The sequence below is a fragment of the Bombus vancouverensis genome, chromosome 9 (assembly GCF_051014615.1).
Source record: "Bombus vancouverensis nearcticus chromosome 9, iyBomVanc1_principal, whole genome shotgun sequence".
NCBI classification, from domain to species: Eukaryota; Metazoa; Arthropoda; class Insecta; order Hymenoptera; family Apidae; genus Bombus; species Bombus vancouverensis.
The window spans coordinates 4,203,341-4,219,819 of record NC_134919.1 but is presented as its reverse complement, the minus strand read 5'-3'; the positions used below and the strand labels follow the sequence as shown (position 1 = coordinate 4,219,819).

Here is a 16,479-nt window from a genome sequence, read left to right as displayed (position 1 = left end):
TCAACTAACCGACGAGAGTAGGGACGAATCTCTTTGCGGCCATTTTGTGCTTCGCGATAGAGATAACTTCCCGAATTTTGAGAAGGAACTCGATGGCTGCTGGAGGGGGCGCCTAGAAAGATGCCCGGCTGTCTTTAAATTATCTCGCAGTTATCAAAATATAGGAAATCAGTTTTTCACCAGAGAATCTATTTCATCTCGTATCTACAGAAGTTATGGGAAAGCTTACAAGCAACAATTGTCTGTCGAAATAAGCGGGGTTGAAGTACAGTTTTCTTCTCTGAGCCCCGGGCAACACCGGCACATCCTGTTGATGCGGATTATCCGCGGTTTCCACGACTCGTACATCCTCTTCTGGCAGTCTTTCACCTAGAATCGATCCAGTTCCAAAGCAACCCTCAGATTGTTCCATGTAAATGCAATGGGGATGAACAATAGCCGAAGTAATCTGTTTGTACATAGAAGATGATTTTCACGCTCCAAAGCTTCTTTGAATTGATTTAAAATAAAAATTAAGACTGCAGGAGAAGAACACGTTAAGTCACATTTCCTATCTTTTTGCAAGGAAACAGTTATAAGATATTTGGTATATCAATTCTATGTTATCAAAATTGTCTTTTATGTGGGTTTGGAGATAAACACGTGTTTTTACCATTCTCTCCAAAGTATTCTTTGTTTTCATAACCGTATAACACGTCGTCGATTCGCCAATTATTTGAAAGCTATTTGAAAGATCCCTGCGTTCAACAAGTTGTCGTTATTTTCAACTATGTCATTATTAAAACCCTTCTGCTTAATCAAGAAACGATATTGAAATTAGGAAACCAAGAAATGTGTTTACGATGTTTTTCTCTTGCGATTTTCAGATAGAATACTTTAAAGGTAGCTTCACCAACATTTTCAAATCCCTGTTCACCGTCGCTCGGTGGCAGATCATCGCCAAGATCACTCTCCGTTAAGCCGCTGTTCGTATCGCTCTCGAAGTGTCTCGAAGCAGCGAGCAAAGGATTGTTCTTCACCAATCCACTAACTTCTCGGCCAGGAGTCAAGCTTATTTCCGGCTCCTCGACGATTTTCCTCCTAGTCTTTTTGCTATGAAGATACAAGGACACGCTCGCAACGTAGATCAAGGCAAGAATCACGGACGAAAGACCGATGGCCGTGTATTCCGTGGCGGAAAGGCCTTGTGAGAGTTGTGTCGTCGAAGAGAACATCACTTCTCGAACATCTGCAGAGAGACAAAAAGAAAGGAGCACAGTTTTAGAATGTACCGTGATAGATTTCTTTTTAATATTTACAATTATATCGCTGGTGAACTCGTAGAATCTCTCCAAACTCAATACATTGATGATATTCACTTCTAATCGAGTTATATATTATACGATATATATAATATATAATATATAATATAAAGACATAATATATAAGATGTTTCTTGTAGCCTCGCATATGCACGTTGCGTACGGGACGTTTACGACGTGTACGCCTCTACAAACGCACAACTATAACCAGAAATGCGCTACAGTGGTATCGACAGATTTTTGCAAATATCTCGGAAACCAAGCGAAACCGAAGGTCGTATGTATAGGAGAAAGTTGTTCAAAATGTTGATTTTTATAACATATTCAGAAATCATCGAAATCGTAGAGAACGGTTCTACGAGTTCACCGTATTAGTCGTTTATAATCAAATGTTATAAATAATATTAAAACGATATTTATTGTAATATTTAATATAGAATAATATTATAAAATAATATGTAACGTACGATTGAAATATTAATTATTAGGCTATTGATTGTGGACGATAACTTAGGTAAAGAGAACAATTGCGTGCTATATCAAAGCAGAAATCATTATTTTCTCCGCGTTTCTACGTCCCGCAATTGAAATTTCCATTTTTATGAAAGAATTTATTTTCGTTCGATCACGGGATATGTTGAATACCGACTACTTTTAGACGGTGAACCAGCGACCCTGAAAGCCACGCACGGGGTGAAGACGCTGGGAAGCTTCGACTTCGGCGAGGCGTCTCTGCAGACGAGTTTGGCCGTCACTACTCGACCCTCAGCTGCCGCTCTTAGTCCCGTTTCACCTATCCACTGAAACAAAATCGTTCGAATTAAATTATTCTGTTAAAAGCAGAGGAGTTCAATGCCAGAGGAAATTCTTTTTTTTTTTTAAGAAGAAGAAGCAACACGCAAAAGGGCAAGCAATAGATGAATAAGGAAATACATCGAAGCAAATTTTTCTCTTTTTGTCCCGTTTATATTTTTATGAGGAAGAATTGAACGGAAAGTGCACGAATTTCACCTAACAGTACCGTATATATCGTTGTCCACGTCTTCGGTTTCTCCGGTGCATGAAATTTTAACGTCACGTTCACATTCCGCCGTGGAACGTTTCTGTGAGCGGCTGCCTTCCAAGTTCCTTATTAACCTTACATCAAAGGTTTTACAAGTTTCCAGAAGAAACACTGGACGCCTGTTCTTCGTTCATTTGTCTCGGACAGACCGAGGGACGTTCATTAACCGGTAGGTCGCAAAATTGCGGCACTTGGGTGTGCGCAGCTGTATTTCATTCAATCTCGAAAGCTCGCTACTACTAAAAAGCTGCTGTATATAAAAATGCACTTTTTGCATCACAACGCGACAAAAAGGAACGTTGATCGTCGAGCATTTAAAACAGGACACTCTAATCTTTACTTTAAAAATTATTCTTCAGTCTTCCTTAAGGCTTTCGATATTATCAGTGTCGTAAAAGCTAATGTTTCGTTGGTCAGTGTAATTCTCTTAAAATTGTAAAATGCTTAGATGTTCTACACATTGGAATTACAAAAGCTACAAAAATGCAAAGAACACGTGTAACGTATAAAAATATATAAAATATCCAACATAGGCTACACGTTACAATTTTTAACAGCAAAGCAAAAGAATACTCTGACATCTTCAATTTTCACTCGATATATTTCAATCATTTTCTTTCTTTAAGCCAAAATATTCATCGTATTACATAATTTCTACAAGTGGTGTAACTACATAGAGACTTTCATCTCGCTAAATATCATGACGAGCCGTGATATTTTACGTATTTCCGGCTATTAGACGTATTCTGTGTAATTTTGCACCTTTAAATTATATCGCCTGCTGACAGTGTAATGACTTATTTTATGCAACTAACCTGGAGGAACGTTCTTCCTTCGTCACGAAACAGCCTGAAGGGTGGCTCGGTGTCCGAAAGGTTTCTCAATTCTGACCATCCTGCGCGTCCTAATTGCTGAGCTCCGGTTATACCACACACTGGCGTGCTCACACCTTTGATCGTATAAAAAATTAGTGCTTTCAACGTCGGAGACATTGATCGATTGATAACGACAGAATTACAGAGAGTATGTGTAACGTTCGAGATGATTTTGAGGGTGTAAAATTTCACAATATCCTCCGATTGATTTAACTTACCTTCGAATCGAATTTCTGCATGGGGGTATATTATTTGGCCACGTTGAGGTAAAAACACGTACGGCACCCTTTCGATTTGGCCCGTGTTACTGACGAAACCAGCCACGTTGCACTCTGCAAGCATTCAATCGTTCAAACGGAATTATTCGTTTTCTATATTTTGTCTACGATATAAAAATCATGGGCAAGAAACAGAGAATGATAAGTACAGTTTTCTCGATTTTATGATTTTAATCTTAATTTGAAGACAACTTCTCGTTCGTATCTCGTACCTTGTACCTGTAGATGAATTCACAATTTTACAGAATGGTTCTGTAGCTACGAAATATAGCGTATATTTCTTTTTTTTTATTTTTATTTATTTTCTCCGATCGATACTCCAATACGTACGAAAGAACGAATAGAATTATAAAATAGAATTAGGCAAATCGAAGAATAAGAATTTTACGACTCATTCCGAGGTATCATAGCAAAATATATTTATCGTTTGAAATCCGATGATATTCCATTGATGGTTTCCTCGCGTTTTCTCTAATCCCAAGCGATCTCTCAGGGATACCACATCCATCGACGAACGAACGTGTTCTTGCCGCACAAGTTAACGTTTTTGTCGTGACTGGCAATTTCGTGCGTATGCACGAAAGCACGGCTTGCAGTTCTCAGTCGCGTATCGGTCGCGGTAATCTGAACGCGGTGCAATTATACAGCTCGCTCGAAAATTCGGTATGCTCCGCACGAAGGCACAATGGACAGAGCGCTTCCTTTGATCAGGAAATGTACAAAGGACCACGTATGTTTGTATTTTGTCGAATGCACCGAATCTCGTGAGATGGTCGATCTCTTTGGAGAAAATTGGTCGGGCGCGGTTATACGTTATTTCGTTGACGCGTTTATTTCCTGTAAAGTTAAGTCCTTAATAAAGAAAAAAAAAAAGAAAAAAAGAATCTTCATCGAGGTAACAGTTAGGAGAAACCAGGTACAAGCAACGTAACGTATCCGTAAATATGTTAATTAACTACTGGTTGCCTCGAATTTTGATATATTCTCTTTGAAGGGCTATTTAATCGGTTGTAAAAAAGGTCTCCTCGTATCATGGAATCGTCGAGGAGCGAATTCCAAGACCGAAGATTCTTAACGTGGCATGATCCGTGTCGAATGTTACGATACCTTACAAAATATGTTGTTTAATTTGTAATTAACAGTTACGAGGTCTCTGTCGGAAAGAAGAGACCGCTCGTTAAAATGTTAATGATTCTGTCGATGGCGAGCGAATTGTCATCGCGAGTAATCTGGTACCTAATAAAACCGGTCTTAGAACGTTTCAGTCAATCTTTTTGCACGATAATGCAAATAAACGGCCACTATCAAATACATATCGTACATCGATATTGAACGGTTTTTACCTTTCAGTTCTTGTCTTCGAAGAAATCTTTAATACTAATATCGTTAATAGAGCGTTCTTTACGAGCATTATTTATCGATACGTTTTTCGTAGAAATAGAGTAAACGGAGAGGGAGAGAGGGAGCCGGTAAACTCGTGCGAGCCGACACGGCTGCAAATTGCGGCGAAGACGGGACCGGTTCCTTAACGAGAGAATGTCATACGATAATGCTTTGCCGTTTATCAAGATTTAAGTGTTTGACGTATCTACTGTGCGGTTCGCTGGTATTCCTGAAAATCAGTGGAACTAGTTATTCCGGAAAATGCCGTTTCTCGCGGAATTGTTTAAAGGGCTGTTATAAAAGAAGCACACGATATCAAAAATGTGTTACTTCTGTGTACAGCTTTAGAATCCAGTGTGTCGTCAATCGATCTCGCGTTACCAAAATTGTCCTTTCCTTTGGATTTGGAGTTAAACACTTCTTCATACTCTTCGACATTTTTTTAAATATTTTATTTTTGAGTGTATCACATTTTAGAAGATATGAAATTAGCGCTTATCTTAACACTTTGACTGCCACGACGAAATCACACGTTTCCCTCAGGACGCCATGGGAGTATTTTTATTATTCAAAGCATATAATGGCAAAATAATAATAAATTGATGATATAAGACAACATTCTTCTCCGATGGGCCGTTTATCTTCTTGGTGGTCACGGGTGACCACCGAGGCGCCTTGCTAACAGTTGATAGCGACATATTACCATATAACAAGGCTTAGTTTATTTCAACAAACCATTCGCGTTCGTTATTTCGTCGTAAGCAAAACGTCCAGAATATATTGTTGAAACGTGTAGAAGATACTAGTAAACAGTATTTATTCATTCTATATATAATAGTAAGGTGTGTGCACACTTCCAACTTCAATTATATGATTATAAAGCAGCATTTACGATTACTTTTTAAGGTGTGCTTATAATAATATTCGTAGATTACCCCTTGAAGATATGGATGCAAACACAGTGCACCGTTAGATGCAAGATTCGTTCTCATTTTTTTTTTTATTGATGTTCTACTAAAAGTTTTTAATTGTTCAATGGGGCACTTTTCATTTCAAAGTATCTTCTATTTATCGCTTATATTCAAAATGCCCTAACTGTCAATTTTCATACAATTTTTACAATTGTAAGAAGTTCAAGCGCTTCGGTCATCAATGACCACCGTGGCGTCACAGGAGAAACCATGGCCGGTCATATATGACCAACGTGGCAGTCAAAGTGTTAACGAGCCAGTTAACGTATCATTGGTCTGTACAAAAATAACGAATATATATTCCATTGTTTTTCGGAAAAGTAATTGCAACGCAGAACGATGCTTCTTTCGCCGCGTGATGGGCCGCGTTCACTACGTTTGAATCGTGCCGCGAATCATGCACGACTACCTAATCTACCGATCTATACAACCGAGTGTTCTCGACGAGTCTAGATCTTCGGTAGGTTGTCGAATCGGCCTGGTCACGTTTAGTAGGGCATCATTGTTCTGTAAGGAGAAAGCCAAAGGGAGAGTCTCGTAGATCTTTCGTTGACTTTCCTGGTCGGATACGCAGATTCGTACAAGGCGACACGTGTGCGCCAAAAGAGAAAATGCCATGTGCCTGGTGGCGCATATTCACCGATCCGAGGTCCCGACCCTGACCGCCTAGATTTATCTTTGCGTTCTACTAATTGCTCGATCCGCCTTATGCTAGCTGCATCGTTCGTAGAAGTAGAACTCTCTTTCAATCTTTTAACGCTGGAAACCGTGTCCGCACAATTGGTATTTTATTTTCGCTTCACGCGTTTGCGTGTACCATTATCGAAGCTTTACCGTGAAATTTCTAGACGAGAAAAAAGATGGTCGTGGCGTTATTACCAGAGATACGCGTATCCTTTTGTATGTTTTTCTCATGGACATGCGAAGAAGAATTGCATTAAGGTTAATATTCGGATAGGTACAGGTACATTCCTAATGGTCGCGAAGAATTCGCGCGAAAGTGCATTCGGTTGGGAACAACGAGAAATTTGCGGTCGATTAGGGCTACCAACGAGAAGCTGTTTTTACTGACAGCGTTGTAATACTCGGCTCCTAATACGGAATCACGATCGCTAGACGTAAATTGCGGTTCGTGTTCCTAATGGTTTCGCTCTTCGCGCGGTTCCAATGGAAATTTCAATGGAGACTTAGTAAATCCATTTACCTAATAAACGTAATCGTTGCCGACGAGTGCTCGAATAATTCTATTAGACGAAACTTTTTGGCTTCTCAAAGCTCTTGCATCTTATATTTATCTTACTTTCACTTTTTCACGACTAGTTTCCTAACTGAGATAATTTTACTACGAAAATACCTACGTAACTAATATTTAGTTTCTCGAAAATCAAACAATCATTATTAACGGAATGATTTTTAATTCCCAGTATCCTGCGAAAGGATTTTTCTTATCGTTACGTTTTTCAATATAATATTAGGTTGTCGTATTAATGAATTTCGTTTAACCGTAGCATATCTTGAAGTGAACATTTCTAGTCAGAGTAAAAAACGTTTACATCGGTACATCTTTTTGCGATTTTATCAGTTTCTTATCGGATATATTGATTCTGTATGGAATATAAAAACGTAGTATTTTTGCTGTTTTCCTCAATGGAGATACTCTTATTATGTCCATAAAGGAAAGTGGTTTGTAAATCATGTTTCAGCACGGTGCACTTTGCAAGAAATAGAACGGGGATATTTTAAGAGCGAAGAGAATAATCAGACTGAAGCTTCGAAAAAATGGAACGTACAAAACGAGCTCGTTGGAAAATGACATTTATTATGCAATAATCCATAGCTATATAATCCATAGCTACACTAAATATTTCAGCTTACAAATGTGGCGAATAGTTGATTATTCAAATACTTGGATGACCTTTGCGAAGTGCATGGTTGCGATAGATATCGTGACTCTTATATGCACTTAAAGTTTTGTTTCAAATTGTATCAATATAATAGCTGTGTCTCATTAAACAATGAAATTTCAAAACATTTTATATGACGCGCGTAATATAGTTGTAAAAAGTTTCCCCAAGTGTTTCGAACATTTCCGTGAGTCACTATACGTAATTGCCATAGACATTTCTTCTAAGTTCCCATAGCTACGTAAGATTTATTAGTATCCTCAGATTATATACTAGCTAATAAAAAAAACTGTGTCACGTTGATTCTCATTTACTATACGCATTTCGTAACTATGTAATGCGAAGCATTGAGTCGATTTTTTCGAATCGGTACGCCGCCCCTCCATCGTTGAAAATCGTGAAACCAACTACGGAACCGTCTTCTCACTTTCATCAAGGGGCCTCGAGGAATAGATCTCTCATTCAAGTTTTCTCGGTCGACGCGATTCACCGGCGTGTATCTCGTTAAAAGTGGTCGTTCAACGACACGATTTACGATAATCGATGCCAGCGAGCAATTAACGCCGGCAGCTCTCTTCTTCGGTGTCCTCGTTTGCTCGTAGGAGGACGCTGGCCCGGCTACTTGTGCCTTCTACGATCGACCAGCGGATAAAGAGCCGTTGATTAACGATCAGCAAGCTCGACCCCGGGAAGTGAGCGAACGGGACGATACTCGCCGATGAACCTTGACCTCCGTCGAACCACGACCAATCCTCGAAACCGATCTTCCTGCCTTTTTGCTCAGCGAACCACAGGCTCTTGTAGATAAAGTCACATTGGAATTGGTATGGTGAAATTATAGCTACCCGGTTTCGATGAATACCAATGCTGGTACAGCTTTGTGGTAAATTCCGTCGTTCGATTCTCTTTTGATGGTTTAACACGAAGAATGCCTGATATGAATGAACGTCTGCACATGATTTATTAATGTTCACGGAGAGGGAAGGCGCTGCAGAGACGGTAGAAGTAGAGAAACTCTGCATAAGCTCGTTTAAAGACGTAGGAATTAGTAAACAGTGAACAAATTACGATGAATTTACTTAACTCGACCGTGGCTGTTAAGTGACTTAGTATAAACGTGGCTCGAACACTGAGTGCGTGTACGGATGGAATAATTACGGATAATCAGAGTGGCTGAGGATTATAATTATTTACGATAACTATATACTGCCTATTAAGAGAAGATTTGCAGTTTGTGATCCTCTTTCTACTTCAAGAAGCGTTAAGGACTCGCGTATTGTTTGACTTCGATGGCAAAAACTATCCACCGTAACTGAAATAAATTAACACGATTAGTGCTGAGGAATAAGTACTCTTTTCTTACAGAATTTTCAAATTCCTAATTCGTAGGGTGAATTCTTGCGAAGAAGAAACAATTCTTATTTTGAAATCTCTTGAACGATATAACGAAGGAGACTTTTATCCGCTGAATGAAACTTTCGCTTCCACCGACTATTGTCGACTTTACGCTATTATGATCGTGGTTTCGACTCGAAATCGTGTGTACGTACTGGCATTTACTAGTCGCGGCGCCGTGAAGATGGTTTTATCGAGGTGGACAAGTCAAAGGAGGAAGAGATATTGTTCCTTGCGGTACTTTTGATCAACCTACGGTTGCACCGCGTGTTCTCTTGGCGTGCAGACTTCGCCGCAACTATACAACCGCGAATCTGTTATTTATCGGCTGCATAGGACACACGAGCGGGCTTGCAAAACGGCAAGAGACACGTTTGACACGACCGGTTGACCCTGACGACGCCGGCATCGAACCACTGGCTTGTGCTCAGCTTTTTTAATTACCGGCTACCACGAGCTACGCGTCAGCCTCTGCGAAAAACAGATACGTACCTATTACTACGTCCGTTTAAAACGTTTCTCGCGTACGCTTTAAACCGCGATAGGTATACAGGCGCGTACGATATCTATCCATAAATTATTCTGACTATTATGAAGAAGAAATCGTAATTTTCTGTCAGAGGCTTCGGTTAAACACACTGCTTAGGATTCTTTCGATGAATCACCGTTTCCTGCATTTCTGAATTCTCTTCGAATCTACCGATGTTCGAAGATTCCAGTCGAATCGTCGAAGCGGTATTTCGTTGACTAATGCGCGAGTGGATCTCGACGTGACAGATCGAGCGACGAGAAGCGGATTTTGCGTGAAATTTGAAATATCTTTTGGCCTTGTGAAATATGTCTTCTGTTTTCGCAAAGCGGATAAACCTGGTGCTGTTTCTTCGATGCCGCGGGAAATCGGCGAAAATTAATGACAAGAAAACTGTGAAATTCACGAGAACGATGTATCGCGACGATGACACGGCCTCGAGACGCAGAAAGACTCGTCCATCCTGACGACATGATTAATTCCTCGACATTGTTCCTCCGGACAGTCCTCGAGTACACCTTAATGCGATAATCCGCGTACCGGGGTACTGTTAACGCGGCTGGATACGTGTCGTATACTTCGACAAGCAAGTTCGCCAGGTTTTTAGGCACGTGAAATCGACGAAGGATGCCATTCCGACAGATGCCAACGTCGCCAGAATATACGGCATTGCTGCATAGTTTCGACCAGTAAAAAGCTTCTGGATGTATTAATGTTCAAGCCTCGCTGCCAAGTGCGTCCTGACTTACATAATATGTTGAAGTTGACTGATAGAGGAACCAGTGGATGAATTTGTAATAGAAAAATATATTGAAATAAGTATAGGTATAAGTATAAATATAAGTGTATGCTGATCCAGATCCTCACTCTTACAGTGTTACAATACAATAGGAAGAAGAGTATGATAGGGAGCACGTTCATATTTATAACAAAGGACATTTCCAAAAGATTAACTTGGTGTGTAGCTCTAGCTGAAGGCTACAAGAAACAGCAATAAAAATCTACTTATAGCTCTTATGTTTCTAGACTTTGTATACTAAAACAAAATTTATATTCAGGGGCACAATAATATGGGCCTCTCTTTATTTTAAGTTTTTTCACTAAATTCTATTCTCTTCGTAATAGCGGTCTCCTGGTCACGAATATACGAAAGAAAAAGGTGTAGAGTTTTTCTTGAAGTAATTACTTCAACACAATATTTGCAAGAAGAATGCTTTTATGACGCGTCGTTTATAAAAGATGTGCTAAAATAAGAGCTTGCCAAAATATATATTTGTTAAAGATTTCTGTGCGGAATAGGAGAGTCGATAGGCTTTCAAGCGTCGACGAATTAGAGTTAAAGCATTGGTAGAGTTTGAGAATATAGAGAAGGGAAACAGTATTGGCGATACAGTGGAGAAAATATAAAAAATTGTACGACGTTTCAATCGTGATTTAACAATTTTGAAGTTATCTAAAATATAGGCAATCTAAGTTTTAGTTCGACTAGATCATTTGAATAACGGACATTCGTGTAAAATGCGTGATTTTAATTATTCACTAATTAATACTCGTTTCCATCTCGTTAGAATTCCATCTACAGACGAGCATAGAAAAAATTTGCGATGATGGTTTATTTTATCGAGATTAGATTATTTTATCGTGATAGTAATCTCGCAACATCAATTTAGCATCGAAGGCTATCCAGTTACAAGAAGCGGTTACGTTCTGTGCTTGTTGTAATTGAAACAGGTTGTGCCAAAAAATAAAGCGAAGATTTTTATGACCGTCCACGTTATATCGTACCGCGATCTTCGACTTTGTTACCTGCTTCATTTTAAGTAGTTTACGAGTGTAATAAACCTGTATCGAGTATAATTGGACGAGGAAGACGAAGACGATGGATAAATATCTATCTTCGTAAATGGGTTTCTTTATTCGAAGACAAACTATTTTACTGCAAATGAATATTACGAAATTTATCGATAATTCACCGTAGTGATTGCATCGGTCTTCTTGGCTGAATATTAAATAATATGAAGATGAAAGTGCGATTAACAGTCCGTCGATGCATGAAATGATTAAGAAGTTAATAAACGCAATGCGTTCCAAGTGTTTATCATCGATTGGATATCCGTAAGGAACATAGCTTGGTTAAGAATCCCTTACCAATTTCGTCGGGAAACTTGTTTCACGTAGTTGCCTCAACGCAGAACACGAGAAAAGGACGAACGTGAGGAACAACGCGAGGAATGAAAATTATAGCCCAACCATCGGTGAGATGATTCCTTCGAGCTCTACCAATAATCCGTACACGTGTACAACTCATAAGATTATTGCAATTAATATTAAGATCGCATGAATAGCAAAGGAATACCAGTCGTTTTATGGTTTATTGGTCTTGGAGAGATTAAGGTCACGATTGTGACGCCAGAAACAATGGGACACTTACTCAACCAATTGAATTTGAATCCTCATTAAACGGGTAGATAGATGTTAGCGTGGCCTGAAATAAAAACTAGCGGTTCGTTGCCTTCTATTGAAATTTGCGTCTATTCGTGTAAATGGTAATGGGATCGGAGAACTCTGTGCACAATAATGTTACTTCGTTTGTCATGTGCGTCTACGAAGTAGCCTGATGGAAAATAAGTTGTGCATAATACGTGTGCACATGAAATATTAGGGTCGTATGGTTACATTATTGCTGGTTTGGTAAGCTCGAGGGGTTCGGTCATAAGGTGAAACTTGCATGCGACCTTCTGCCACGATCTCGAGGTCATAAAGTGAACTACTCATTGTCTAGGACAACTGTACTATTCGGAGTAATGAATTTCAAATTTGAAAGCTTTCTTTACTTTTCGCGCGTGTAAAATATCGTGTGTAAAAAAATTGGATCGATACCTAAACGACGTCTGAGAATTTCTTTAATTCGTTTCGAATTCGTAACTGTATAGGTAGATAATATTTTGTAAATATATGGAGATTATGAAGATTAAGATTATGACAAGTATTTAAAAGATGTGACGCGTATTAGCTAAATGCACGGCAAGGAACAGTGACATCCGTGCAGACGGAAGGAAATTACGGTGCTCAGGAACAGAATTGTTTTGCTGCAACGTGCGTCGAATGTAAAGCGCGATACACAAAGAATACTGACAACTGAACAAAATTACTGTATATAATAATGTCTGCGTGCGTACACATGTACTGTCATAACGTGTATATATAAGATGTATGTCACATCTGCTTTTTGTGATAATTTTATTAATCACGTTGAAAGGTATCAAATTTTCATTGCCATTCAAACACGAATGGTAACACGTCTTTTAAAATCTGAATAGAACTTGGAGATTCTAGGAATTAGCAGGTCATTCTCAAGCTTGATGACTTTATTACTTGTATTTTTTTCGTACCGTCCTTTGTCTTTCCACGTATTCTTCTTTCCCTTAAAATTCCTTTCATTCGCGTCTTTGTGTTTCCCTTTTATTTCTGCCATAACTCCTCTCCTTATGAGGCCATTTTTAGTTATTGTAACTTCTTGTTCTCGTATTCTCAGGTTTTCACTGCCAGATTTTTTTTCCTTCGTCCTTCGTACACGCGATGCGCGTTAATTATCGCGGATGCTGTATCGTCTGAACTTTTTGATACGAAGCAGTGAACTTTAATGAGATACCGTGCAACGGGCACGGTCCTTACGTGGGTTAGCAATCGTGAAGGTATTCCATTACTATTCATAGCTTACGATCACTGGGCAAGATATTCGGCGACGAATCACGACTTCTCGACTGGCGAATACCTAGCTATCGAATCCACTCGTACTTATATGCATGCAGTGCATGCCTATTTCAAATTCCTCTTTTTAATTAAGTATATCTTATAATAACCGAAGAATAAAATCATCGTCTAAACTTTTTAGGTTTATACATTTGATGGAATTTTTCTTCTTTTTATGTAGAAGTAAGTTACAAGTATGTTGGATGTGTCTCTAAAAATGCATAAATTTTACGACCTTTTTAAACATGAAAAATAGTATCTTTTAAAATTTGAATAGTTTAATAATATAATATAATAGTTTAAAAATGAAATCTAAATAGAAATTCGTTTTATCGTTCAACTGTTATAATGTTTATTTTACTTTGGACATATTCTGTACATTCTTGTACATATTCTGTAAATGTTTGCTTATTTAAATTTCCAATAAACGCGTAAACATTGTTAGCCCATTTATAAAATTAATAAGAGAATTTTCATGAAAAGTTTAACGATTAGTACAAGTTTTAGAAAAGTAGGTTTCGTAGGTAGCAATAATTTAGCCGATACCATCATACGATTGAATAATGGCGCCGCAATTTTTCTCGCGCTTTCGTATCTTGTGCGCGCATCGAAGTCTCCGGTTGGCAGCGTTGCAATGTAACGATTTCGCACTGTCTTGTCGCGATTCTGGCGAGCCTAGAAAATCGAGATCGATGAGGACCGTTGCTATAGCTCTCTAAAGGTCGTAGAGATTTCATCGGATGATACACTGAATACATTACATCTCACTCTTTTTTTCTCTTTGCTTGAGATTAAAGAAATGTAAATCCTAGCGAGATTGCCGTGATCAAAAATTTAGTTTTATGTCACTCTGATACTCCGAGCGAGAGCCTTTTTAGAATATCGGTGTAACCTGCTTTAAACAATTTTTTTTCTTTGAACCTTTTAATTTCTAGACACGTAGAAACAGAAATTCTCCTCCGATTCATTTTAACGCTACAATATTTTCTTTTTTACCGTTACGTCTTCATCGTGTCAATATTCACATTTGCTGATGTATATTATAGTTATCCATAATCGTACATGCTTTTACATTTAAGTTGGTAGTCCGCATCTTTGTGGACAAGATTCGATAAAGATAATATTCAAGGTGACGTGTAACGAGGTTTTAAGTATAGTGCATTATACAGTTGCTGGGCGATCGAACACGTTGAAATCAGAAATACAAGGTGTGTGGTTAACCGCTATCAGAGCAAATTCCTTATTAATTTCCCTCTGAAACACGGGCCACGCGTAGTACATTTTAAATTGCAAATTAATCCAATTAGTCAGGTCAACTACCCTTTGATTACATCGACTTAACTATACGTTTCACGGTGCCGCGTCATGCGGATCGAATATTCCGAGTACAATAACGAGATTATCTGTCAGTTTCGCCATTCCTCGTGCAGCAGCTTCAATTTTCATTCGCCCTTGAACAATCTGACTTTTTTAAAAAAGAAATCTCGTTTTCCTTGTTTCAGCAAACGACGTGTACCATTGAAATTGTAGTGTGTTGCACGCGTGCAGTTGTTCGCTGCTGCTGCAAAGTCATGCAGAAGTACGTGGTCCGAGAACCATTTGCATGAACAGCTAGGGCAATCATTTCTGATGACACGGTTCAATTGAAAACGGTACGTGCATGCAACTGCTCGATCGCGGAATAGGAGAAGACACAGCTGAATGGAATTACGAAGAGGACAGCTACAAACAGGGAAACGAAACGCAGGAGTGTCTCGACTATGAAACAAATTATTACCAGCAGATTGAATTATAGGACTTGTAACATTTCTCCAAGCACGTTATATCTTCGTGGCGCGAATTTGAACTATACTTTGCCATCTATTTACATAATATCCTTTATAAAATATCTACCGTAAAAGTTGTAACTCGCAGGTTCTATGCTTTCTGTGTATGCAAATCGAGAATCCGGTTGCTCGCGGGTTCAAGGGTTAAGACAATGATACCTGAAATAGTATCGCGCATCAGAGAAAAATCTTCCTCTCGGCTAAATCGCGTTTCAGCGCTTGTTTGTCCGGTGTAAGATCGTTAAACAGTCTTACGCGACTGTTTTAAGCGAATGGCAGGCATTTGCAATCGGCTACCAAAATGCAACTTGCTCGTATTTAATTATAATAAAAGGGATTATGCGTATTAAAAACCGAAATTCGAGAAGATACAACCAGAAATCGAGGTGAAATTCCGTTTGACAGTTATACATTTATGTTAATTTACATGTAGCGTGTTTCTGAAATCGTCGCCATTTGGAAACGGTACTTTCAGGATCGTTTTCTCGGCACTGCAAAGGAAGACGTGGCCGTCTGGAAGGGATAAATATCGCAGGATTCTTCATCGATCGAGTACCAAAGGACCTTTGAAACGCGATTCGGCCGACCGCAGCAGAAATGGACCATCGCGAAACGTACACGTGTGTGGTACCGTTGGGTGCACTCGATTCTTACGGATAATCATACAAGCGGGAAATCGACAATGTTCTGATACGCATCATCGAAAAGATACTGCACATTCAGTCGGATTATTTCCAGACTGAAGGTTTCATATTGGACTCGACCGACTCGAATTGCGAGGAAAGCATCGACGTGTATACGGAGCTGATTGCGTTCATTAGAAAATAACCATACGGCGCGAGGATTAAAGCGGCTTACCGTGAATATCATTCACGCAGATGTGAAGATCCTCTCGGAAGGTAGGGAGGCCGTGGTTGCACTGGCAGGTGCAGGTGTTGTTGGGAGGAACGAGTCCTGCGGTCGAAGGACTACGTGTGTAAGGGCTGGCTGTTCCGCTGCTGAGCACCGTGCAAGCCTCCGTGCAGGAACCTAAACAATCGTGTTCGTAATTTTTAATTTTTAATCTGCGAGTAGATACTCGTTCCTTTTTTATATTGCCATGTTTTATGGTCTATAGTTACAAAAGAAAGAGAGAGAGAGAGAGAGAGAGAGAGAGATATGCAAAAGAGGAAAATGCACATAGCTCGTTAACTAATTTAGT

General features: G+C 39.2%; 1 protein-coding gene across 2 annotated transcripts in view; it reads right to left on the bottom strand.

Annotated features, from left to right (window-relative positions):
* LOC117161715 (uncharacterized) overlaps positions 1–16,479 on the bottom strand; it is a 68,912-nt gene that overhangs the window by 5,416 nt on the left and 47,017 nt on the right. For both annotated transcript variants that reach the window (XM_033343442.2, XM_076621418.1), the window contains exons 3-9: positions 16,137–16,307; positions 3,458–3,571; positions 3,180–3,313; positions 1,951–2,101; positions 897–1,228; positions 230–448; positions 10–112 (exon numbers count right to left, since the gene is read on the bottom strand). In XM_033343442.2, coding sequence (XP_033199333.2) covers positions 10–112; positions 230–448; positions 897–1,228; positions 1,951–2,101; positions 3,180–3,313; positions 3,458–3,571; positions 16,137–16,307 — 1,224 coding nt within the window. The remainder of the gene's footprint in view (positions 1–9; positions 113–229; positions 449–896; positions 1,229–1,950; positions 2,102–3,179; positions 3,314–3,457; positions 3,572–16,136; positions 16,308–16,479) is intronic.